Genomic DNA, 26598 nt, shown 5'->3' with positions numbered 1-26598 from the left:
GGCGAGGTGACGCTGGTGTGCCCAGGGCTGTCCAGAACAAAGCGTGTCCAGCGTATGCACGCAGCGTAAATGTTAACCCCTAGAGTGACAGGGAGCGCGATCCCGCTCCTCCTGTCTTTCCCCAAAAGTGCCGGGAGCGCGATCGCGCTCCTCCTGCAGTGTCACTATTAGATGCTAGTAGTTCACTCTTTATTGACAGATGGCGCCTAAGGGCAGATTACTTATGATGCCGAATGTTTGTAGTTCTAAGATTGACCACTGGCATTTATCTGCCTAATTTTTTTACAGGTACTACGATTTGATGAAGTTTTTTTTCCCCTAAACTGCTGTAAAATCAGCAAAAATGCTTTGGCAATTTTAGCATAGTTCCTAGGATATTGGCTGGCACTCAAAGGGTTAAAGAATCAAATTTACAGAAGCTGGAAATGCGGTTTATCCGCTGAGCCCACCTGCCTGGGGAAAGCAGCAGCCTCTCTGAGCCTCTGAGCAGGGCGGGGCCGCCCGCAGGGCAGGATGGGATGGACCTCGAGTACTAGAGGAAGAGGGTGGTATGAATAGGTGTGCCGGCTGGACCCGCCTCCCTCCCTCCCACCCTCTCCTGCAGATTGTCATCGTCCAGTTTGGTGGAAAGCCCTTCAGCTGCTCCCCGCTGTCCACGGAGCAGTGGCTCTGGTGCCTGTTTGTTGGTATTGGGGAGCTGGTCTGGGGCCAGGTGAGTCTCTGTTTTATCAGCTTCCCTAGTCCCACCTCCTTCCCCCTGTCTCATCAGCTTCCCTAGTCCCGCCCCCTCCCCTCATCTCATTGGCTTTCCTAGTCCCGCCCCCTTCCCCTTGTTTCATCAGCTTCCCTAGTCCTGCCCCCTCCCCCCATCTCATTGGCTTTCCTAGTCCGCCCCCTTCCCCCTGTCTCATCAGTTTCCCTAGTCCCGCCCCCTCCCCCCAAATCATTGGCTTTCCTAGTCCCGCCCCCTTCCCCCTGCCTTATCAGCTTTCCCAGTCCCGCCCCCATCGCATTTGCTCTGCAACAGCCCTGGTGATGGGCACAAGGCCAGGGAATGGTGGGCAGCTCAGGGACCCCTGCCCCTGCTCCTTGCTCCAGAGCTTCGGAGCCCAAGCCTGGGAAAGCAGGTGGCATATTCAGGTTGGCGGCACTACACAGCGGGGCTCAGACGTGGGACATGCCACGACTCAGGTGGCAAGGCCACAAGCGACAGTGTCAGCAGAAAGAAGGTAAAGGGCCATGGCGGGAATGTCACAGGGCCTTGGCAAAACCACCCATCACTCCCCTTTTCATGCTAGGACCTAGGAATCATCCCTTAACACTGGGTGCCTTGGGAAATCCCCACCTATCTGAAAACAACATCCTGCTAAATCCTCCACGGGCAAGAGAAAATGTGAGGGAAATGAGGAAATACTTTGAGCTGATGGAAAGTGAAACCCTGACACCTCAAGCTCTGTGGTTGCAGTCAAAGCCGTGTGTGTGTGTGTGTGTGTGTGTGTGTGTGTGTGTGTAGGTGTCATAGTACCTGAGTATTAAGTCAGGAAGAAAGGTAGGGGCCGCCCAGGCCTCTGAAAGCGTTTCTCCGGAATCTAGAACACTGCGTAGGATGCTGAGCCCAGGATCCACTCTGTCCTGTGTGTTACTCACCTCACGCCACCACAACACATACCACAGACTGGGTGGCTTAGACAGCGTAGGTTATTCTCCAACAGCAATGGGGCCTGGAAGTCCAAGATCAAGTCTACACAGGGCGGGTGCAGGAGAGACCGGGCGCAGCTTCCAGGCCCCGGCACTGATGTGCCAACATGCACGGGCGCTGCCACCAGGAAAGCATCCCTGGCCGCAGTGTGCAGGGACTTCCCCGGGAGTGGGTCCTGCAGGCCTGGGGCGCCCACGTGGCTGACCTCGGTCTCAGGCTCCAGCCCCTGGAGGCCAAGGTCGTATGTTGGGCCCAACCCCCCCTCAGACAGCACTGTCAGTAGAGACTACCTCCAGAGCGCGCGCCCAGGCAAACCAAGGCCTCCTCCTCAGGCAGTGCTGCCAGGTACCTAGAGGTCAGGTACCTAGAGGTCCCTCCCAGGAGCTGAGGGCTAAGGACAGAGTTCCATCTGGTAAAGCAGATCCCTTAGTTCACACACTACGTGCGAAGGTTGCACCAGCTGCTCCTGTGGCCCTCTGCTTGGCTGGGGGACGACAAGGAGGAGCCATAGGCATGCACACCAGCTCCCCCAGGGCCAGCTCTGGGTCTGCTCTCTCTTTTTTAAAAAAATATATTTGTATTGATTTCAGAGAGGAAGGGAGAGGGAGAGATAGATAAAAACATCAGTGATGAGAATCACTCATCAGCTGCCTCCCACACGCCCCACACTGGGGATCGAGCTGGCAACCCGGACATGTGCCCTGACTGGGAATCGAACTGTGACCTGGTTCAAAGGTCGATGCTCAACCACTGAGCCACACCAGCTGGGCTGGATCTGCTTTCTTTGATGAACAGGAAACCAAGCCCCTCAGAGGAAAGAGGCTGGCTCTCCCTCTGGAGTGTGGAGTTGGCACCAGGCACAAGTGGCCCAGGCATGAAGCCTCAGGGACAAGGAAGGGATGTCCAGTCCTGGGTGTGGGGATACACAGACACCTGCCTCAGCCATTGTCAGAGGGAGTTGGGCAGCTTGGGTCCCTTCTGGGCCCCGCAGAGCTCTCGCCCTGAAAAGCCCGGCCCTGCTCTGATGGCCACCCCCGCCTGCTGTCCCTCACCTCTGGCCCCCAGGTCATCGCCACGATTCCCACCAGCCAGCTCAAGTGCCTGAAGGAGGCGGGGCACGGGCCTGGGAAGGACGAGATGACTGATGAGGAGCTGGCCGAGGGGGAGGAAGAAATTGACCATGCCGAGCGGGAGCTCCGCAGAGGCCAGATCCTCTGGTTCCGGGGCCTCAACCGGATCCAGACGCAGGTAAGCTGCCACGTGCTAGGCCACTCGGCTTTTCTGCTTCCGGAGGGTGGCAAGCAAGCAACAGGCAGCGAATGGGTGTGTTGAGCAGGGGACTGACAGGCAAAGCCTTGGGTCTCGCGGCCACGATCAATGCGGGCAGTGGCTAGTGTCCCTATGCCATCCACACACATACCCTCTGGCAGTTGTGGCACTGAGGTGGCCCGCCACCTCCCTCAGAGCCCAGCTGGCCTTCCCGTAGTGAGGACAGGTGTCAGCTGCAGGTGTGTGCTGTGACCAGTCGCTGTGTCTCTGGGGGCTCTGAGGAGCTGCTGGGCCTCGCTGTATGTGGCGGGAACTGCCCCCAGGTCACAGGGAAGGGACATTCCGGGGATGACCCAGATGCCATTTCAAGTAGCCCTTGGCAAACTCACCGTTCACTGGGTTCTGTTGGGGATTCCGTGGAACGATGTCGTTTGGGACATGGACTCCGGCCACCAAGTTGGTCCTTTCTGGTCACCCCACTCTACAAATATCAGGGCTGCTGTCCTCTATCAAGTCCCACAGCCACGACTGCCCAGCCGTGAGCCCTGGCCAAGGTTTCACAAGAGCCCGCCCGCCAGAGACCGCCCTGCTCTCTGCCCCCAGCTCTTCCCAGCCAGCCTTCTTGCCAGAATGTTCCATACTCGCTATCTCTCCATGGTTTTCCCATGCACTCACTTGTGATCCCATCGCAGCCTAGCCTCTGCCCTCAGCGTCCCAGAGGCTCGCGTCAAGGTCTACAAGGCATCCTCCCGGCTCTCGGGGTCAGGCTGTCCCTCCTTCCTTCCTGCTTCGAAGCTTCTTCCCAGCGCCCTTCTGGAAGTGCCGTCATCCCTGCTGTCCCTGGCGGCTTGCTGTCCCCTCTCCACCTCGCTCTCTGCTCCCGCCTGCCACCCCCGCCTCCCGCTGAGACATCGGTCCACCCTGCTGTGGCCCTCGTGTGTTGAAAATCCCCCGGACCCGGGGGCGTCGGACACGATAGGGAAGGAAGGAGGAGCGGGTGAGAGCTGCCCCATGTGCGGATCAGGGATCCTGCCTGACCCTCCGCCCTCCGCCCCCTCCAGTCACCCGCAGCCCCATTCATTCATTCAGCTCCATCCAGCCCCCGCCGACCTGCCACACAGACAGATGCTGGTCTCCGCCAGTGCCCGGTGCCCCTCACTCACCACCGCCTCCTCCGTCCAGCCTAGAACCGCGGAGCGCCGCGCCCTCACCAAGATGCTTCCCAGCACCCACCCTGGGTTCGGCCACCAGCTCACCTCCCAGCCCCAGCTCACCTCCTCCCAGCCCCCCAGCTCCTGACCTGTGACTCCAGAGCCCCAGGGACATCTCAGAGCCTCTTCTTGTCTCCCCGCACACCCGGGGCCTCGGCATGGTTCATCGGCTCAACACGGCCTCCTCGAATGCAAGTCCCCAGTTCTGCTGCCACCCCGGCCCCTCGCAACACAGCGTCGGCTCAGCATAGCCATTTCCCGCCCCTCCTGGGCTTCCTGCTCCCCCCACTCCCCGCTCCCCCCACCTCCAGCCCAGGACCCCCAGCCCCACTGCCCCTGACCTGGCTCCGATTGCTTCTCCTCCTGGGGTCCCACCAGAAGGAAGGATCCCGGACTGCTCGGCCCTTCTCCAGAGTTTGTTTAGGCAACTTGGACCCCTCGGCCTGGGGCAGGACCTGAGACACATCTCTCTCCATGTCTGCCCGCCAGCCCGGCACACATCGCCACAGGCTCATCCCAAAGACTCTTCCACGCAGTGTGCCCAAAGCCCCAGGCCCAGTGCTACCTCCTGGTGCACACAGCTCGGCAGCTGCTCCGCACAGCGCCTGGGGGGTCATGGGGCTCCGCCTCAGGCACCCCTCCTCTCTTCCCCAGGCTCCAGCCTCAACTGTGGCCATGAGCTCCCAGCCTCCTGCCGGCTCCACCAGCCCTTGCTCAGCTCGGCCCCTCCAGCGCCACTCTCCACACCTTCACCCGTGTAGCCTCTTCCCCTTGTCCTAAGGGTGAAGTCCAGGGTCCAGACAGTGGCCTTCGAGCCCCTGCCTCTTGGTGTCACCCCACACCCCCTGCACCCCTGTGACCCCCTGCTGCCTTTCCAGATGTGCGCTCCGCTCCCCCCACCCAACCCCCCGCTTCGCTGTGCCTCCGTGCTGGCCACCCGTCCGGGCTCCAGGCCTCCCCAGCTCCCACTGTGTCCCCTCGGGGGATCCCCCCTCATCCTGCAGCTGCCCACTCAAAGGCCACTGCCTTGTGAAGCCTTCTCAGAGTCCACTCCCTCCCACCACCGTGGACCCTCGCGGATGCTTGGCACACATACTCATGGCTCTTCTTTCTCCCATGGCCAGCCATCTGTGCACCCCGCCCAGGGCGCTGGAGTCAGTGAGGAGCACGCTCCCCGAGGGGGCGTCCCAAAGCTGCAGCGTGCAGGACTGCCCCCAGAGCTCAGGGTGCTTTAGGGCTGGGTGAGGTGGCACCAAGGAACTCCATGTTTAAGGGGCTCCCCAGGGGTCCGAGGGGCTTCTGCAGTGGAGCAGTAGGAAGCCAGGTCTCTGTGCCGAGTACCTAAGCTGTGTGGCCCGGGAAGAATGTCTTAGGTCGGGCAGAACACAGAGCACCTGGTAGAACAAGAGTAGCCTTTGTAGCCAGGTGTCTACGTCTCCCCATTGCCTTCTGGCCACTGGGCTGTAAGCCCCACCCACCCTGGCCTGGCCCTGACGGGCTCTTGTCCATCATGCAGAGCATTGGCAGGGGTGAGGGTGGGAGGGAGTGCAGCAGCACCTTGCCTGCCCTGGTCAGCCCATCAGTGAACCTAAGGTTGAGCCTAGCTTTTCTAGCAGCTGAGACAACAACCCTGCCCGGATGTGAAGCATCTCAAGGGAGGTCAGCCCCGGCCACCTACGCGTCTGCGTCCTGTGTGCCTGTGGGCTCTGGGCAGGCGCTGCTGCCTGGCTTATGGAGTGGTCCCCGCAGTCGCAGTCTTGGACTTCCAGGCTGTTGGGACTGGCAGTGTCCATGTAGACACTGGCCGGTCAGATCCCTGCTCTACACAAGAGGAAACAGGGCCCAGAGAGAAGGGACTCAACCGAGGTCACCCAGTGGGAGTGTGGGCCTGCTGGGCCCAAGTCTCCGTGCCCTGATCCACTCATTCCTCCGTGAGATCTTGACCTTGTCACGTCAGATTCCCCACCCTTCTCAGCAATGCCGAAACCGATTGGTTACTTTAGCTCACTTTTTAACAGTGTATGTTCTTTTTGATGCAAAATACCTGCTTGAAAAAAACAAAACAAACAAAAACAGAAATAAAGCTCCCCCGGGTTGAATGTACATCCCAAGCTAAGAGAAACATTGTCTGGGTACTTGGCCCTAGATTTCTGGATTTTGTGAACCACAAAATCCCTGCCCAGGCTTCGGAGGCCAGCACAGCTCTTCATGTTGCTAAGTGGGGGCATTTCTAACCTGCTACTTGCGCTCACCATCATTTCATACTAACATATGAATGCACCACAATAAAAAGAGAGTCCTTGAAACCCAGAGCACGGAGCTTCTTGGAGCGCTCATGACGCGGTGTATTGCACATTCTCTATGAACCAGCGAGAAGTTTCAGCAGCAATTGGGCTTCTGGGGGTGGAGGATGGGTGACAGTTTTGCAGTATTTTGACTGATACCATCATCCCATCTGGACACCACACGGAGAGGCCAAATCAGAGGCAAGAAAGGCATCTTTCCCTTCCCTCGTCACCTTTGCCACAGCAAGAGTCCCCTCTTGAGACAGACCTACGTCCATAGCCTTAGAAGCATCTGCTCAATGTAAGGAGGAGACACACCCTCCCCCCAAGGGACAGCGACATCACGGCATGGGTCACGGGTCATCTTTCTTCAGTGTGTGGAGGCACGCCCAGCAGTGTGCCAGCCCTCCACGGGGCTCAGCGTGCCTTACTCACGGGGCTCAGTCTTGGTCCTGAGGGTCCCCTATTCAATAGTGGGATGTGCTGGGCAGAAGGGGGTCTCGGCGGCCAGATCCATGACAATAAGTCTTTTCTGTGGCGTCCTCATTTGGGTTGGGGTAGGGGGAGTCTCATCACTCAAGCTGCCTTCTTCTGAGAAGCCTACCTGTCAGATACCCCGCTGAACCTGGTGGCCACCTCGTAGCTACGGCAGGGGCTTGAGGGTGGGGCAGGTCGTTGGGCCCACATCAGGTCAAAAATGCATTCCAGGCTCCAGAAATGCATACTTGCTTCGCTGTTCACATCATCCAATGAGCTACAGAACACTTTCCACAAGTCAAACCCACCTTCTAAGACCGAAGATTCCCCCAGTCACCCCCACACTGAGGGCATTCCCAAAGAGGTGGCCAAAAGTGTGCCACCCTGGCTGGCCTCCCAGAATCTAGGCACATGGTCGCACAACACTGGGCATTCACTGTGGCCACTCAGTTGCTGTTCCTGGGAGCCCCACACCCAGGTCTGTTCACCCCTGGGCCCCCATGCCAGTCCAAGGTCGGGTCAGGAAGTCCAAAGACACTTGACTCCCAGCAAGTTCACCCATATGGTTCTCATTTTCCGAAGACCCACTTCCCTTTTGACTTTTAGGAAGCTTAAAAGGTGGGGGACAAAGCAAAAACCTGTCTGCTCCCCAGAATCCGGGCTCTCTGCTCTCCCTCCTGCCTTTCCTGTGGCCCCTCCCCTCTTTTATTTTTCATTTTTTAATATATTTTTATTTCAGAGAGGAAGGGAGAGGGAGGGAGAGAGAGAGAGACATCAATGATGAGAGAGAATCATTGATTGCCTGCCTCCTGCACGTCCCACACTGGGGATGGAGCCCACAACCCAGGCATGTGCCCTGACCAGGAATTGAACCTCCTGGTTCATAGGTTGATGCTCAACCACTGAGCGACACCAGCCTCTTTTTAAATCCATTCTTCCACCAAGGCTTCCCTTGGGTGCCCCTCAATCACTTGGATGATCGTAGAAGAAGTATGATGGCCACACCTTCCGGCAGGGCAGGGCAGGCTGGCAGGGTGAGGTGCAGGGTAAACGAAGGACAGGCCCAGGGAAGGGCTCCTGTCCCCCTGTGGTGCCACAGGGAGCCTTGTTTCTAATAGGAGCGTGTCATATCCCTCAGGTGTGTTGGGGCGGAAAAAAAGGTTGAGACCCACTGACCTAGGATAACAAAGTATTGCAGACACAGGTATTTGATGAGTGGCTTGCCATGAGCTTAATGTGAATGCAAATGACTAAACGTTTGCAGTGTGCCTGGTTGTTAACCACCCGCCCTCCCAGTCTTCTGAGCGCTAATCAATTTGCTCAGCAAAACCCTCTCTTGGTGGATGACACAGAGGCTGGCCTGGGCCACGGCCACAGCCATGGCCATGGCCCCGCCAGGGAGCTGGGCGACCTAGATGAGGCTTTGCTGTCACGATATGTGCCCAGTGTGGTCCCTGTCCTTGCCCAGCCCCACCCCCGTGCGCTAGCCCGGACAACAGTGCAAGCCAAACTTTATCTCATTTTCTCTCCCACAGATGGAGGTAGTGAGTACCTTCAAGAGAAGCGGTTCATTTCAGGGTGCCGTGCGCCGGCGGTCTTCGGTCCTCAGCCAGCTCCATGACGTAACCAATCTTTCTACCCCTACTCACGTAATTCTCTCTGCTGCCAATCCCACCAGTGCCGCTGGGAGTGAGTCTTGAGTCCCCTTTTCTCTCATAAATGGCATCTCTGGGGGAGAAAAAGCCTCTCCAGCTCTTCCTTCTCTTTTTTCCAGTCTTGCATCCTCCGCTCACCGTGGCTTTTCCGTTCTTTCTTTACTGCCCTGTCCAGTCCTTCCCGCCCAGATGGTGTGTCTCGCCAAAGCCATATTCTCTTATGAAATGTACTGAATCCATGGCACTGCTGGACCTTCTGTCCTTTTGTTTGGTTTTTTTGGTTTGCATTTAGTGCTCCTTCTGTCATTGGTTTTCTTTTCTTGAACTCGTCTGCACTTGCCGACGGTTCTTCATGAATTTGGGCTGCTTCTGGTGGTGTCTGGTGTCAGGGGTGGAGGGGGCACCTCGGTCGGTGTTCGGTGGGGCAGCAAAAGGGAGGCAAGCAGGCTCAGGGTCACCTTCCAGGGCTGGAGGGGAAGGCAGGTGCCTTTGGGGCATCACTGGCAACGGAAGAATCCAGCCCTCCCATTGGGGACTAAAGTGTCAGCTTCCAGAACTTTCCTTGAGGTGGTTTCCAAAGGCACCAGGCCTGATGTGAGCTTCAGGGGGCCTCTTCCACGTGTTCCTAGATGGGCTTGGCGGTGGCCAGCTGCTCCTGCTCGGGTGCTACCTGCCCCGTAGGCCCTGCCCTGAGCCCTCCCCACCCGGGGGTTAGAGGTGCCTGAGGCCTACCATGAGCTGGAGCCTTCCTCACACCCCCAGCCTGCACTTTACATTCCCGTCGGTTCCCAATGTACCATCACTCTTTCCAAACAGGCCTGGGCATGGGCAGGTCTTAACCCGATCTGGTCCACCCTTTCTCCTTCTCCCTTTGAGAAACTGGGAGAAATCAACTCCCTTCTATATGGTCCGTGTTTCTGCCATGTCCGTCACATTTCCAGAGAACCCAGGGGCTGGCCTGGAGAGGTAGAAACTTCCCTAACTACTCACATCTTTTCACAAAGACAAAGGGTGAGCCACTAGGCCATGGAACCCGCCAGCCCAGGGAACGGTGTGGGCCCCCTGCTCCCACCCAGAGCCTCCTGCTTCTTGTAACAAACTGGAGATTTTCCAAAACCGAACAGTAAACCTTCGAGTATGAGCCCAGAGCCCCTGCCGGGATGGTTCGATGCTTCCTCTTTCCTTTCCTTCCAGTGAGACCAGCAGCTCTCCCCCGGTGAACACACCACTTGCCCGCAGACGGGACCATTAACCACGCCGTTTTCCCCACCGGACCCTGGGATTTCCTTTTGCTTGATTTCATCTCTTTCCCTTGTTTCCTTTGTCGTGTCTTGTCCTTTTTCCTTTTCTTTTCTTCTTCTTTTATTTTTATTTTTTTTTAGGAACTGGTGAGAGGTCCCAGTGGGGGGGGCATCCCTCCTCTTGCTAAAGCTGTCATTTCAGGCCACGCTGCCCTTTAAGGAAGGGATGTGCGCCGTCCCGGTCCCCGCCGGGCCACCTTGTCCCCTCTGGAAACACACACATCCCTTCTCCAAACCACAGGCACACGCTCGTCCATCTCCCCTCTCACACTCGCTGGGCCACCCACCTGGGCCCCAGCTAGTGGCCAACAGATGTCACAGGTGAACTAAAAAGCTGTGGCCTCATCCCAGAGGGACCCAGCCACCACTCGACCCAGACAGTTAAGGACAGGAGTGGTCACGGCCTCCTGAGACTCAGCAAGCCCCGGCTGGGCAGCACCTTCCTTCCTGGGAACAAGGGGACCCGAGGGGACGTGGGTCTGCCTGAGGGACACACGCTGATGTACACCTGTCCATCCCCCCCCCCCAGCCCTTGACTTCCTCCACATGCCCCTTTGCCATCTCTCTCTGCCCTTTCTGTCTATCCATCTGCCTGTCTGTTGCCTTGTGAGGAAAGCAGCCAACACGGACCCCACTGTGCATGCCCCTGAGGCTCTCTCCATAGCGCTGGCCTTTTCCCACTAGTGCTCCAGCCCAGGCCTCCCCTCTGTGCTCCTGGCGAGGCCTGCTGGCTTTGGCTCCCTCTGAGTTCCTCCGGTTCACTCCCTGGGGGGGGCGGGGGGGGGGCAGCTTCTCTCCTCTTCCTCAGCTCCTAGTACCTTCTTTCCTTCTGCAGCCACCTATCCCCCACCCCCACCCCCATCTTCCCACTTCCAGGAGCCCAGCAGTGCCACCTCTCCCCCTGGTCATGTGGCCAGACGAAGGGCTGCTGTCCCTTCCACACCACGTGCCTCTGGGCAAGGAGCAGGTGGCAGGCCCCGCTGAGAGCTGAGCACCTCCTGTGACAGCAAGGGGGTCCCGATGTCCTGACTCACAAGGGTCAGCCTAAAAGGCTCACCCCAGTTAAGTGGCAGCACCTCAGAAAGAAAGGACCCCACTGTGGAGAGAGATGCTGGTTGGAAGACCAGGCAACACCGGGGGACGCACCTGTTTGTGGAAGCCACCGACCCAAACTGCTCCGTGCCATCGCCAGGTGGCAGATCGGTTTGGAACTCTGAACCGGCCCCCAGTCCGAGCTGCGAGGACCCCAGGAAATCACCAAAGCCAGCACCCTCCTCGGGGAAGGCCTAGCAGAGTTGGGGTTAGCCCAAGGCCATCGCCCTCTCTTGGAACTTGCCAGAAGGAAGGCAGGGTGCCAGCCACCACAGAGCTCCCAGCCTAGGCAAGAGGCAGCATTGTAGGAGGAGCGGTGGTCGCAGGTCAAAAGGTTTCCCCGAGGGAAACTCCCATTCTTGTGCAAAGGTTCCTGTCTTCCTTTCCCACCCCCCAGCCAGTCCACACTTGTCCCACATGCTGGGGCAAGTGTCTCCACACATCCGGGCCCCTGGGCCGACACCACTTCCGGTGGGAGCCTCAGGCTCTCCGAGAGCTGAAGGCCCAGTGCAGGGTGTGGACAAGGAGCCCGAGGGCCAGAGCAATCTGTTGCCTCAGGCCCCAGCACATAGTGCCAGTGCAGGGAGTATCTGGAGCTTGTCCTTGGAACTAGAGGGAGAGGGGCACTCCCTGGAGGGGTGACCAGGGGAGGCCAGAGAGGCTGTGAATCTTGGGACTCAGTGTATCCACATCCACACCTGCCCACCCTTCATATCCCCTGGGCACCCCACGCCTACGTGCACACGCGAAATCTTGCCCACTCGGGAGTCCCAACACCCTCCCTGCTCCCTCAGTGGCACACAATGACCTCTCAGTGGGGGGGGGGGGGAGCCTTGGCTGCCTCCCCCCCTACTCACTCAGCCATTTCTCCACCCTCCCTGGCCTGGGGGCCACTTCCCATCATGGCTGCTTTATTCTCAGCCCAGCGTGTAGCACCTTCCCCTACATAGCCACCGCCTCATCTCACGGGACCTCAGCTGTGGCCTTGAGGCCGGCCCACACCAGTGGGTCACGAGAGCATTCTTTAATAATAACCATTTTCAGTCTTTTTTTAAACCAAAGGAGTACGAAATCCTATCCCCTCTTGGTACATCAGTCACCCCTTTCCTGCCCCAATCACATTCCCCTAAGGTGTGGCCAGTGATGAGCGGCAAGTCCAGGCGCCGGATGGCTGCCTGCAGGTGTGAGTTGGCGCACGCAGACACACCCCGGCAGGCCCTCCCCGGCCACACATTCAAAGCCCCACCAACTTGCCCCATGGCCCTCCCATGCCAACAGGGAGCTGAGCCTGGCCCAGCCCTTCCTGAAGCCATGCCTGGGCCTCTATACTCGAACGTTTACTGTGACAGTGGTTCATGGCAGGGCTCCTGACCCGGCCTTGCCAAAGGGACAGGTGCCAGCAGTGAGTTTGCTAAGATGTGGCCAGAAGGGCTCCCTCAGGGCTCCTCAGTTCTGATTAACCGTGCCCCAAACAGATCACAGCAGTTGCTTAATTTTTTTAAATATATTTTTATTGATTTCAGAGAGGAAGGGAGAGGAGAGAGAGAAACATCAATGATGAGAGTGAATCATTGATTGGCTGCCTCCTGCACACCTCCCACTGGGAATCAAGCCCACAGCCCGAGCATGCACCCTGACCTGGAATCGAACCGTGACCTCCAGGTTCATAGGCCGATGCTCAACCACTGAGCCACGCCAGCCAGGCAGCAGTTGCTTTAGTTTCATTGGCTTTTGCAACCTTATGTCCAACTTGGCAAAGCCAGGCCAGGTGAGCCCCCGAGATTGCCTTGGACACACCCTTCTGGAGCCCCGAGGGAACACGCTCATCACACATACTCAAGGGTGGCCCTGTCACTGAGGCAGTCCCGTGGACGAAGAAGCCTTGCAAAGGAAAAGCAGCCTTGTTTGCTCCTTTCTCAGGAAGTTCATTGACGTACAGCCAGGTCTCCCCACTCGGGTTTCTGGGAATAGGGTATTGGCATTTTGTCTTGGCTATGGCACACTGGACATGGTCTCCACGCTAGAAACAGTACCAGCCCTGCCAGTCCCGAGCTTTCCTGCAACCACAGGCAAGGGCCTTCCAGGCAATTCCTAAAGCACGCGGCAGCTCGCAGCCTAGGCCAGACCCCGGAAGCCCTGCTCTGAGCCCTCCCCAGTAGGCACTTCTAGGCTGATTCCCAGGGCTGGGAGCCAGGGCCCAGGGAGCTCAGGAAGCTGATGCGAGGCCTTGCAGCTGGACATGGCCCGGATGAGAGGTGAGGCTGATTCCCTGAAAAGCCCGGGACTCGCCATGCGCGGGTCAGCTCAACGCAACATCCTGCTTCCATTGGCACACAAGCCTGCACACAGGCTAGGGTACAATCTCCACACAACTTTGGCTTGCCGACATCCACAAAGCTGTGTCTGTGATTGGTTTGGGTTCAATCCCTCAGGAAAGGGCCAGCTGTTTGAAGTTTGGATTTTCACGTTTCCTAATCCCATGGCGAGGATAGGGAACCCTCCCCCTGCTGCCCCTTCCATCATGGCCACATCGCCCCACACCTCTTTGTGTTGCGTTCAAGTCCAAGTCGTGGTTCATGCTCACACCTGCAGGGAGGGTCTGGACCTGGGAAACAGTTCCCACAGCACCCCCTGGCTGCTGCGTCCAGAATTTGCTCTAAATCCAAAGCTCAGATGCCAAGGGAGGCCACAGGTTCCTTCTCCCTGCAGAAGGTTCTGGATTGGTTGGTATAGAGACAGGCGTGTTGGTCAAGTGTGGGGGGCTTTGAGAGAGCAGCAGAAGGGTGTAGCAGGAGTCAGAAGAATTCAGTGAGGAGAGGACAGAGAGCATGGGGACCCCCAGAGCCTGCCGCTCCCACAGCACAGCAGGGCAAGGCCAGAAGGCATAGTTTTTGTTGTGACTGTTGTCATCGTTGTTCAGGAGCCTTTGCTATTATTTTTCTCTTCTTTCCTTTCGGTTCCCTTTTTGCATTTCTTTAATGGGGTGGGTGTTCCCTCAGCCCTCGGCTTGCCTCCCTGTTTTCCCCGCCCTTCTCCACCACCCCCCCACACACACACACACACCTGCATCGCCAACTCAAGGGATTGAAGGTCCAACCAAAAGCAGGCATCTCCACTTTCAGCCGTGACCTTCGCCCCCCTCCGCAGGAGCAGGGTCCCCTTTGCAGAGTCTGACACAAGCAGCCGTGGGCTTCAGCTCAGTGTGCCTGGGGTGGTCCTGTGAGTCTGGAGCGTCCCCCACCGTCCCCACCAATGGAGCTCCCGGTTCGGGTGGAGGCAGGCCAGGGCTGACATGTGGGGCAGGGGGTGGGCAGCAAACACAAGCAGAGAAGCCAGCTTACACGGAGTCAGATGCTCACAGCCTCCGAAGAGAAGAAAGCAGAGCAGGAGGAGTGTCAGGAGCGCTGTTTTAGACAGAGGCTGTGTCCGGGACAGAGGCTGGACCTGGGAACCAAGTGCCAAATCAGGAGAACAGGCCAGCTGGGGAGGGTCTGGCAGAAGAATGCCCTGGGCAGGGGACTGGGCAGGTGCAATGGCTTGGGGGCGGGGGGGACTCCAGCCAGCTAATGAGCTAGTGACATGGGTACAGAGCCCCTGGGCTGGCAAAGCCATTGTGGAAGACACTGCCAGGCCCGGTGGGCCCCCTGCTTTCAGCGCTTGCCCCTGAACCCCTGCTGGTTGCAGGTGCCATGTTAGGTGCTGGGGACATCAGTGAGCCAGACAGACCCCTGCCCTCGGGGGCCTTGTGTTCCCAAGAGAGAGAAGACAGAGGAGAGGATAATGGGATGTGTGGGCTGTTTAAGGGTGAGCCCTGTTGGGAAGAAAATGGAGCAGAAGAGGTGCAGGGGTGCTGAGGGAGGCAGGCGGGTTGCGACTCTAAAGAGGGACAGAGGTGAAGAGGAGTGGGGGGGGGCTCACTGGGGAAGAGCCTTCCTGGCAGAGGGCGTGCAAAGGCCCTGGGGCAGGAGTGTGCCTGGCGCGCTTGGGGAACAGCCAGGAGGCCTGGGCTGGAGACAGCAAAGGAGGAAGAGGAGGAGAAGGGCTGAGACAGGCCCTGTCAGGACTTCAGGTTTTCCTTCTCAGAAGGCAGCTACTGAAGGGCTTGGACCAGTGGTGGGTGTAGCAGGCTCTGGCTTCTGTTTGAAAAGATTGCTCAGGTTGCCGTGTTGAGACTAGACTGTGGAGGTCGCGGTCAGGAACCTGGCGGGGAGCTGGTCCTGAGTAGGGCAGATCTGAGCAGCAGGAAACGCATGGGGGTAGACCAAGCATGTCAAACTCAAGGCCGGCGGGCTGCTTGCCTAAACGAGGCATGAGGACCACCGGAAGTTTGACATGCTTGGTGTAGACAAAAGGTCCAAAGATGAGCGCTGCGCCCTTGGACGTGAGAGGATGGGAAGAGGAAGGAGGAGGACCTGGAAACCCAAGGCAGGCTGGGAAGCAGGGGTGTGATAAGGGGCACCCTGGGTGCTCAGCGGGGGGCAGGGGGTCCCCAGGGAGTGGAGGCAGGAGAAAACAGGGTGAAATGAAATGGAGGCCATGAGTTCCAACAACTGTCTCCAAGCCGTCGCCAGCAGCCAGAGGCGACTTTGGCACCAAGAGAGGGTCTCTTTCAAGATGGGACAGATGAGTAACCTAGACAAGGGACAGGGTGGTGGCTGGGCAACATCCTGGGGTGGGTGCAGGGCCAGGCAGTAAAGGAGGAAGTAGGGGCATGGGGGGGCATTGTGTTTCAGTCAGGGTGACACAGGGAGCCCCCCAACCCCAGCCTGGCCGGATCCTCCCCGGCCTTCCCAGAGGCCTCAGCCATACCCTCGGAGTCACTCATCCTTAATGGAAAGTGTTTCCACGAATCCTCTTAATTTTTTTAAAATACATTTTTATTGGTTTCAGAGAGCAAGGGAGAGGGAGGGAGAGAGAGAAACATCCATGATGAGAGAGAGTCATCAATCAGCTGCCTCTTGCATGCCCCCCACTGGGGATCAAGCCCACAACCCAGGCATGTGCCCTGACCAGGAATCGAACTGTGACCTCCTGGTTCATAGGTCGATGCTCAACCACTGAGCTACACCATCCGAGCTCCTTTTTCTTTAAAATTCTCCTGTTGGAGTGCTTGAAGTCCCCACGGGCCAGGTGGGGGAGGGCAGGGCCTGACTCAGTAGTCAGAGAGGAGGGCCCCCAGGGATGCCTGCCACCCAGAGGGTCCAGGCAAGTGGAATCTCTGCCCTCAGGGCTGGTGGAGCCCAAGGGGCCTCCAGGGCCTGGCAGGCCTGGCAGCAGCAGCGGCAGTGGGAGGTTCTACCGCAAAGAGGTTGGGACCCAAGGCCTATGGGACACACTGATGGGGCACTGGACTCAGGTGTCCAGCTGAGGCCCGGCTGGAGCCCTGCACTGGGACAGGAAGGCTAGGTGAGGGCCAGGGTGGGCAGGGCCAGGCTGAGGGCGCTCCGCAGCCTTCTTCAATGGCCATTGGCCATCCAAGGAGAGGTGAGGGGCAGCAGGCACATACGTCTAGCACACTGGGGAGGGGCGGACCCCGGCTGCAGACACAGGTGGTGGCAGTACAGGGTGTGCTTGGCATCAAGGCGGCCTGTGGGTTGTAGGCAGCATTGACAGACAGCCTTGAGGGTGTGAGGTCCCTGTAAGAGTGGTAGAGATGGAGGGGTGGCCTGAGGACCCCACCCTGGGACCATCCCAGGCCAGGAGAGGAGCCTGAGGAGGCAGTGAGGGCCCTGTGCTGTGGAAGGGTACTGGTCCCACTCGCTGTGAGGACATCCCTGGCATCCATGTGCAAGCTCGGGCCTCCAGGGCGAGCATCTCTTAGAAATGTTTGCCACTTCTCACTGAGCCAGTGACTCGGGAATTGACTATGCCCTTCAGCGCTGAGTGGCCTGAACCCCCAACCCCTTCCCCATCATAAGACAAATGCCAACCCCTTTGTTAATAGCCCGAGATTTGCATGCAGGGGAGTGGAGCCTGCAGATCAGCTGAAAGCCCCCAGCAGCGGAATGTTTGAGCAGAGGGCCCTGGAGCCCCCTGTTGGTGACTGAGCGACTGCTGGGTGCCAGGTTTTGGCAACAGGCAGGCCCAATCCCTCCCCCAAAGCCAGGGACAAGACAGGCATCAAAGTGAGTCTTCAGTTCCACCCTGAAGGAAACTTCCGGTTTAGAGCAGCAGAAGCTGGGAGAGGAGGGTTGACTACCCTTCTTGGGCAAAGACTTGGGAGTTCAACCAGGCACACGGAGACCAGAGGAGGGTCTGAGCAGGGCCCTGGCCTGATCACGTGACCCAGCTCTTAGTGAAGGGATGGGCTCAGCAAGAGGAAAGGGTGTAGCCAGAGTCACGGGATCCTGGCTGGCAAGACCACCTCGAAAGGGCCCCTCAGGGTCAAGGGCAACATTGACAGACAGCAACTTGTTCTCATTTCTGTGACTTCGGGGGTGTGGCCCACCGCTGAAATGGGTATCCCACACCAGCACGTAGCCACGGCAGATGTCGTGGTGGCTCCCCCTGAATTCTGCAGCAGAAAAGGCCCAAATAGTGAAGTCTATCTACAATGGCTACAAAAAAGGACATTCGGTTTCTTTTTATTAAACCTGGCAAGCGATTCTCGATTTCTGTGTGACCCGGATCTCCGAAGCCAATCTGGGGGGGAATTAAGGAACGAGGTGCAAATAGTCGGCCGTCTGCAATCCGGAAGATGTGGCTTCACCAAATTCAGAGAAAATCCTAACCTGATTTTGTATATGGAGGTAGAAAATGCCCATTTTATGCATCTCTTTGGCTCAGTGTTTTTCACTTGAAAGGCTGTGAGTTTTGCCTGGTTTAAAGTGATCTAGGAGCGCCGGGGCAGATGCTGAGGGTTGAAAGGGACTCATTCTCAACATTGTGATTCATGGTCTAAATGAGGGGGCAGCAAACTTCTCTGTAAAAAGGGCTTGGCAGGCCAAGTCTCTGTCCCACCTACACAATGCCCTTGGATCTTGAAGGCAGCCATAGACAATGCATACATGAAGAGCGCGGCTGTGTACCAATAAAACTTTATTTACAAAAACAGGCAGAGGGCCAGAGTTAGCCCTTGGGCCACAGTTCGCCAACACCTTATCTAAACCAACAAAACCAAATCCTAGAACCTTGGGGCTGGAATGACTTTGGGACTCACATGGTGCTCACCCTCTCACATAGGGAGGGGCTGGCTTCCCCATCCCAGCACAAGGCCAGCCAGCTTGGGCCCAGGCTGGGGGCCAGGAAGTGAGCAAAGAAAGGGAGCAACTCTGTGGCTTGGAAGCCTGATGAGACTTGAGCCCTCATGTAAGCGAAGGTGGAGCACCAGTGAAGGGAGGGGTCAGAGAGACCCAGTGGCTAATTCTGGGAGCAGGATCTCTCACGGGAGGTGCAGGGTCAGAGGGCTGCCTGGGCGGGGAAGCAGGGCATTGTGGGAAGCTCTTCCCTTTGGGGAGTTTTGTTGACCTGAGGTCTGCAGATGCTAGCGGGGTGGCCAGGGAAGGAGGCATAGAAAAGTCGGAGTAGATGGAAGGGTCTGCTAAGGAAAAGATGAGCCAGTCAGATGCACCGAACTGCAGGCCAGACGCTGTAAAGAGACACAGGAACTGCCAGCGTGGATCAGAGCATCTGGACGGGACAGGCTTAGTGGGTGCCACTCAAAAGTGGAGCCATGTTCAGTCTTGGATGCTTCCAGATGGGGGGTTGGAAAGCTCTGGGAGCAGGGCATTGTGGAGCTCTGAGGAAGGGCCTGGGCCACAGGCCCTGACTATAGTCAGACGAGTCCCAGATCCATGTCCAGAGGATGTGGACCTGGGGGTGTGGACAGAGAAGAGGGCCAGGCCCAGGCCAGAAGAAGGAGCAGTGGAGGAGATGGGGCCAGAGTAGCCAGCGAGGTAGGACGGGTCCAAACATGGGCAATGTCTGGGAAGCCAGAAGTTTCCAGAAAGAGGAGCAGTTGGCTGTGTCGAGCGTCCCTGAGGAATCAAAAAAGATGGAGACACAAATGCTGCTGAGCTTAGCAGGGACGCTGATGGCTGAATGGTGTGGGCATGGCGGGTGCTGGCTATGGCGAGGAGAGCTGGGAGGGAAGCGAAGAGATCCCTAGAGAAACCAGGCAGGGAGACCCACTCAAGAAAGGTTGGCAATGCACCCATAGACTTTCCGGTAAGAGAAGGCGTGGAGCCCTCTCCAGCGTTCTCCCTTTTTCGCATCATCTCCCTGTTCCACCAAATTGGAATTCCGATCTGGCTCAGACCCCAGGGGCCACCTAAGCCAGTCGAGCCCCAGCACAGGGCAAGGGGAGGTAGCAGCTGAGAACACGGTGCTTCTGTCACTCAGGGATTCCAGAATATCTGCCTGGGTCAGCCTAGGGCAAGCCACCGCCACTGGCTCTGCATGTGAGTCAGTTGACAAGACCGAGACCCAAACTGAAACCCTCACCACAGCCAGGCAAGAGCCACCCCAACCAGTCCATTCCAATGGATGAGCATTTGTCACACGGTGACCCCCTGCCATGGATGTGGGTGGAACTTGCCAGCACCTGGTCTGCCATTGATTATCTCCTCTCTTTCTCTTCTCTCCTTCCCTCCCTCCTGCTCCCTCCCTCCCTCCACTATCCCCTCCCCCCACCCCTGGGGCCCCTGTCCCTCCACCTCCGCTCCAGATCCGAGTGGTGAAAGCATTCCGTAGCTCGCTCTACGAAGGCCTGGAGAAACCGGAATCCAAGACTTCCATCCATAACTTCATGGCAACGCCCGAATTCCTGATCAATGACTACACCCACAACATCCCGCTCATAGATGACACGGATGTGGATGAGAACGAGGAGCGCCTGCGGGCCCTCCCACCCCCCTCCCCCAACCAGAACAACAACGCCATAGACAGCGGCATCTACCTGACCACGCATGGCACCAAGTCAGCTACCTCGTCAGTGTTTTCTTCCAGACCCGGGAGCCCGCTCCACAGCGTGGAGACGTCCCTCTAAGCATAACTGCTGTCCGCACGCGCACCCCCCGCACACATGGGCACCCAGGCGGGACACACAGGCCTGCAGGAGGGCACAGCCATGGCAGCTGGACACGTTGCTCGCTCGCACAGCACTTGCAAGAAGCCAAACCATTCAAGGCTTCTTACCTGGGACCAAGGAGATGCAGGAGGAAGAGGAGGAGGAGGAGGAGGGGGAGGAGGAGGAGGGAAGGAAGGAAGGAAAAACTAGAGAACAAGAAGAGCCGTGTTCCCCACTTTTTTCTATCGAAGCTTTTTTTTAACGAACACTACAGTGCCACCCGATTTCTGTCATTGGGCTGTGCGGTGGGGGCACGGGGTTGGTTTTGGTTTCTCAGCAACTTTGTTGCACCCACTGGAGAGCCATTGGAGCAACAGATTCAATGCAAAAGGAAAGCAGGCGAGCACTGCTTTGCAAGGTTGGGAAGGATGCCCGTCACCAGACAGCCCGCCCGCCCGAGAGAGCCGCCTGCAAACGTATGCGAACCGCCAAGCACCCCATCCCCGGGACACATGCAGTCTGTGTGTGTGCGTGTGCGTATAGGCCTATACGTGCATATTTAAAGAATAAGGAACTATTTATCGGCATGATCTTTCCATTGCTCTTATCAGATGTTCTTCTTTTGAAATTTCATTATTTATTGTGGCAGGTTGATTTGTTCAGGGAACTAGACTGCAAGAATCGCTTTTTGGTCGCTTGCCCTGCCCCGGGCTCCCAGCCTCCTCCCCTGTCTCCCCCCCTCCTCCTGGCACCATCCCGGGCAGTATCACCATCGCGATTCCCAGCAGAAGGTCAGGGGAAGGGCGAGGTTAAGACGCAAGCGGTTACCGTTGGAACATTTGCACTTTGAGACCCCTGCCTATAGAGGAAAAAATAGACCCTTTTGATGGAATTTTTATTTAAAAGGAAAATACCAAAGTATTGATGAGGATGATCCCTCCCAGGAGGTAGAAGGGGGCATTTTGCTTTCACTTTCCTTTGGTTTCAATTCCAATTCCAAGTGCTGAATTCTGGCTGCTGGGCTTTCTCTGTCTACAATCCAAGTCCAAGCTCTGCCCCCTGCTGCCTCTAACCCCATGTGGGGACCCAGAATAGGGGGAGGAGTGACAAGAATCAGACAGAAACCAGTGGAGGAAGAGATACCATCAAAACCCAAGAGGAGCTGACGTGGCTGCAATACGGACCCAGCCCTCTCGCACCTCCCACCGGACTCCCATTCTTTTTTGGCAAATGCCAAGTAGTTGTTGCCGAGGCGCCCATAACGCTGCTCGGAAAGTTCTCAGTCACAACCCACCTAGCGCTCTTCCGACCCCAGTCTTCTCATTCAACAACTCTGACCCGTGACAGCATGGATTTGTGTCTACAGCCACTGACAACGACATCAGGGAACCAGATGCCGAGGCAAAGCCCCCAGGAGCCATGGCCCCTCGTGGCAGTTGCTCTAATCCCACCTGTGGCGCTTTCTCGTGAGTCTGGAAGGCTGAGGAGGTCAGCTTCACCACGTGGGCCGAACACCTATCTGCAGGTGCGGAGAGCTGGGCCTGGGCTCCCCAGATGGTTCCCTCGGGAGCCTCTCCTTGCAGTGTGGGCACCCAGTGTGCCAAGCCTCAGTTTCCCCGAATGCACCCTAGCCAGGGAGGGAAATACAGAGAAAGCAGAGATCCTTTTAACATCAGAATTCATCTGTCTCACGTTTCCCAGGGAGATAGGGTACAACCATGGCTCCTCCGTGTGCCTGTCACTGGGGCCTGGGGTTGAGCCACTGGGGGGTGGCTGGGGACTGAGGGACAGAGGGTCAGAATGGAAACTGCAGGTGCAGTTGAGCAGTAGCTGGACTGGTGGCAAGGCTGGTCCGCCTATCACGCCCCCCGCCCACGCGCTCCCCACCGGCTGGGTCTCGTCTTACCTCCACCTGCGTCGTGAGCATCCGCGCTGGCGGCCAAAACACGCTCAGGCTGCACTGTTAGCATGGATGCCACGTCACCCCTGAGCAGGAGTAGTCAAACCTCGGGCAAAGGAATTTCGGTTAAAAAAGAAAATCCCACTTCAAATGCCAGCTCCAGATAACTTAAAGCCATCCCTTTCTTCCAAAGGGCACATCGAGAATGTCACCCATGTGTACATTGTCCCCTATGTCCTTGTTTCGACCACCACAAAAAGGGCAACTCAATTCGGTGAGGGTCTGTGTTCTTAAAAGAAGTCAAGTTGGAAATGTTTCAATTGAAGAAGATGAGCTCCATCACACTCCACCCATGGGCTTCTTTTCATTCTGTTGTAGACACACTGGTAGAACTGACGTTCCATATATATTTAAAGCACCCTCGCTGCTGCTGTACAAAGTTGCCTACTGTACATGTCGACTGTTTAGTCCTAGGTTGCCTTTCCGTGGGGTGTGTGGTTCAGAAACGGGGGGGCTGTGACCTCGGCTCATTGCTCTGGCTTCTGTCGTCTTCAGACCGAGGGACCTGTGTCACCAGGGAGCCCCTCTCTATAAAACATTATATTATATGGAATGGCTTGGTCAACCGTGTTCAGTTATTAACTATGTTTTACATTTTTATCTGCCTGTTATAAAGATGAACAAAAAAAATATCTTAACGAGGAAGACCACAGATGCATACTAATTTAAAGTCTGTAGTTGAATTTCCTAATTAAAGAATAGACCAAAATTTCTGTGTATAAAAAAAAAAAATGAAAGGCTTCTACAATCCTGGTCTGGGTAACTCGTGTGATTTATTTGGTGAATTCTCATCTGGAACAAAAGAAAGGTGTGTTCGTCTGCTTCGCCCACTGGTCCAAGCCCCGGGAGTGGCAGGGTTCCCCTGAGTGTATGGCCACCAGTCTGATCAGATGGAAGGGGTTCACCCGCCCTGGGGGGCCAGATGCGCTCCTGGCAGAGGTTTGCATCGCAGTCCTCTCACTGCCTTGACCTGGAAAGGCCTGGCCTGAATGTCCTCCCTGGTGTGTCCTCAGAGGAAGGTGGGGGACCAGAGATGATCACAACAATTCAACGCCAGCAAATCAAGCCCAATGCCAGGACCTTGACACACGGGTAGACTCCCTCTTCTCCTTCTTCTTCTTCTTCTTCTTCTTCTTCTTCTTCTTCTCTTCTTCTTCTTCTTCTTCTTCTTCTTCTTCTCCTCCTCCTCCTCCTCCTCCTCCTCCTCCTCCTCCTCCTCCTCCTCCTCCTCTTCTTCTCCTTCTTCTTCCTCTTCTTCTTCTTCTCCTCCTCCTCCTCCTCCTCCTCCTCCTCCTCCTCCTCCTCCTCCTCCTCCTCCTTCTTCTTCTTCTTCTTCTTTTGTTAATCCTCACTCGAGGATATTTTCCCCATTGATTTTTATTTATTTATTTATTTATTTATTTATTTATTTAATATATTTTTTATTGATTTTTTACAGAGAGGAAGAGAGAGGGATAGAGAGCTAGAAACATCGATGAGAGAGAAACATCGATCAGCTGCCTCCTGCACACCCCCTGCTGGGGACGTGCCCGCAACCCAGGTACATGCCGTTGACCGGAATTGAACCTGGGACCCCTCAGTCCACAGGCTGATGCTCTATCCACTGAGCCAAACCCGGTAGGGCTCCATTGATTTTTAGAGAGAGCAGAAGGGAGGGGGGAAAATGGAAACATCAATGTGAGAGAGACACATTGATTGGTTGCCTCCCGAATGAGCCCCTACCAGGACTCAGGCTTCGGAGGAGCCTGCAACCAAGGTACATGCCCTTGACTGGAACCAACTCAGGACCCTTCAGTCCATGGGCCAATGCTCTATCCACAGAGGCAAACCGGCTAGGGCAGAATTTCCTTCTGAATGACATTCCATGGCATGGATAGCCCCTGTTTTGTCCATCCATGTTCCATCAATGGCCACTTGGGTTGCTCCCACCTTTTGGCTACTGTGAGTGATGCTGCTATGAACACTGGTGCACAAATACAGTGGGGCCTTGACTTACGAGTTTAATTCGTTCCGTGATGGAGCTCGTAACAAATTACTCGTATGTCAAATCAATTTTCACCATTATAATGAATTGAAATGCTGGGCTGATGTTGTGGCGTTCACTGTGACGTTTGCTGCGCCAACTAGTGGTGGGGTATCTGAAGCTGGCTCGTAACCCGAATTTTAGCTCGCAACTCAAAGCAGAAAATCAGCCGAGAGACGGCTCGTATCTCGAAAATCTCGTTAGTCGGGACACTCGTAAGTCAAGGCCCCACTGTATGTGTTTGAGTTCCTGCTTTCAACCCGTTTGGGCAGATACTCAGAGTTGGAATTTCTGGATTATACAATAACGCTATGTTTAATTTTTTGATGAACTGCCAAACTGTTTACCACAGCACCTGCACTATTTTATACCCCCCTCCCCCAAGTAGTACCCGAGGCTTCCAATCAGACTTCCTCTTTAACCAAAGACATGGCAAGAAAAACCATTATTTCACTCATTCACTTCTCCATGGTCATTCCCCCATTCATTCCTGCACTCACCAGGTGTCTTTGGACACCTGTGCGATGGGACATCTGTGGTCTGTGGCCCGCCCCCAGCTGAGTCACAGAGTCAGCTCTGATCTGGGACTTGCAAATGACCACTGCGGTGAGAGCATCAAGACTCCCGCATTTCATTTCCTCATATCCCTATTTCTCCACTCCGCAGGTCACCCTTTTAGACTTAGCAGTGCCAGAGGATGCATTTTCCAGGGAAGGTGCCAGGAAAGGAGAAAAAATGGCTTCTCCGTTCCCTCTCAACCACCAGAATCTATATTTCTCAAAAAGATGAAGAGCTAAGAACAGCAAACAAATAACAAAGAGCCCTTGCTTCTTCATTGATGTGTGAGTCCACCCTGAACCATGAAGCTAAGTAGTCTCAATTGAGCCAAATGCCATAGCAAGATAGCATCTGATGGAGAGATATTTTGCTTCCCCCTAAAAGAATCATCCATTTGTGTCTGTGGATTCTTTTCCATGGATTCACACTATCAAATATGACATTGGGGGGAAATGGTACTTAGCCAAATCGCTTGGGGCAAGGAAACACTACCACACCCATCCCTCCACAAAGCTGACATGTCTTCACCACCCAATGATGTCCTGGTAGCCTGGGGGAGGCCCGTGGAGGAGTTTCCTGGGGCCTGTACCAAAGTTCCACAAACTGGGGGGCTTCAAACAACAAACATTTATCCTGTCATAATTCTGGAGGCCAGAAGTCTGAAATCAAAGAGTGGGCAGGACCGTGCTTACTCCAAGGCTAGAGAGGTGAGACCTGCCTTGTCTCTCCCAGCTTCTGCTGGTGGCAGGCAGTCCTTGGCTCATGGCCACATCACTTGTCTCTGACTCCATTGTCACATGACCTTCTCCTTGTGCATTTGTGCCTTTCCATGGCCTTCTCCCTCTCTATGTGTCTCCTCTCTTCTTCTAAGGACACCAGTCATGTTGCACTAGTCCCCCACCCCCACTCCTGTAGGATCTCATATCACCTTGGCAACACCTGCAAAGACGTGATTTCCAAATAAGGTCCCATCCCTAGGGGTAGGATGTGGACACCTCTTCTGGGGGACACCATTCACTCCATCACAGTTGGAAAGGAAGAGATAGGCCAAGTCCCTCATAGGACCTGGCTGCCCTCTTCCTTCTACCAGGTTGACATGCCGAGTAAGGCTCAGCCATTTATCACTTTACAGTCATGAAGATGTGCTCTGGACTGAAAAGCTCCTGGGAGCTTATGGTCCTAGACAATCTTCTTGATCTCTCACTGCTGACCTTATTTAAATTATTTTCATTGATTTAAGACAGGAAGGGAGAGAGAAATATCAATGATGAGAGAGAATCATTGATCGGCTGCCCCCTGCACACACCCAGGCCCCCTGCACACTTCCTACTGGGGATGAAGTGTGAAACCCTGGGCATGTACCCTGAATGGGAATTGAACCATGACCTCCTGGTTCATAGGTCAACGCTCAACCACTGAGCCACTCTGGCTGGGCTCATTGCTGATCTTTTTGACAATAAAATAAAGGAGAGGGGACATTATATATCTTTAATCCCCATTATTTTTTACAGTAATAGGAAGCCCAAATGAACAACAAGAAAAAAACCACATTTATATCCTGTGTCCAAGTGTCCTTATAAAACAGGGCTGGCATGTCATATATTCCCAGGCAGTGTCACCTACATCCCAATACCTTCCCTTCATCTCTATTCCAATGACAACACATGCGGAAAGCGGAGCTTCCAGCCCCGGCCACATCAGGAAAACACACAGAGTGACACACACTGAGATGACAAGCCCAGAAGCCAGCCCTGGGTCCAGAGCCTGGACGCCAACCCGGTCCTCCAAGGGCTCCCAAAGCCAGTAAGTCCCCAGGGCAGTGTGACAGGCACACAAACAGATCAAGGGGCCTCCTCCTCCTCCTCCTCCTCCTCCTCCCCCTTCCTCCTCCTCCTCCCCCTCCCTCCTCCTCCTCCTCCTCCTCCTCCTCCCCCTTCCTCCTCCTCCTCCCCCTTCCTCCTCCTCCTCCCCCTTCCTCCTCCCCCTCCCTCCTCCTCCTCCTCCTCCCCCTTCCTCCTCCTCCTCCCCCTCCCTCCTCCTCCTCCTCCTCCTCCTCCTCCC

At 56.1% G+C, this 26598-nt stretch overlaps 1 protein-coding gene across 8 annotated transcripts in view; it reads left to right on the top strand.

Moving 5' to 3' along the window:
• The window catches only part of ATP2B3 (ATPase plasma membrane Ca2+ transporting 3), a 55217-nt gene extending 32509 nt beyond the window's left edge, over positions 1 to 22708 (top strand). For 2 of the 8 annotated variants that reach the window (XM_036305278.1, XM_036305277.1), the window contains 4 exons: positions 605 to 712; positions 2765 to 2947; positions 8477 to 8563; positions 19655 to 22708. In XM_036305278.1, coding sequence (XP_036161171.1) covers positions 605 to 712; positions 2765 to 2947; positions 8477 to 8563; positions 19655 to 19975 — 699 coding nt within the window. In that variant the 3' untranslated portion in view covers positions 19976 to 22708. Of the gene's footprint in view, positions 1 to 604; positions 713 to 2764; positions 2948 to 4150; positions 4374 to 8476; positions 8631 to 19654 lie in introns of those variants that run through there. The other 6 variants (XM_036305282.1, XM_036305281.1, XM_036305280.1 and 3 more) reach the window with 4 other exon arrangements.
• The last annotated feature ends 3890 nt before the right edge of the window (positions 22709 to 26598 follow it).

Source organism: Myotis myotis, unplaced genomic scaffold (assembly GCF_014108235.1).
Source record: "Myotis myotis isolate mMyoMyo1 unplaced genomic scaffold, mMyoMyo1.p scaffold_m19_p_4, whole genome shotgun sequence".
Lineage (NCBI taxonomy): Eukaryota > Metazoa > Chordata > Mammalia > Chiroptera > Vespertilionidae > Myotis > Myotis myotis.
Note: the sequence above shows the minus strand (reverse complement) of the source record. Positions and strands in the feature narration are given on the sequence as shown.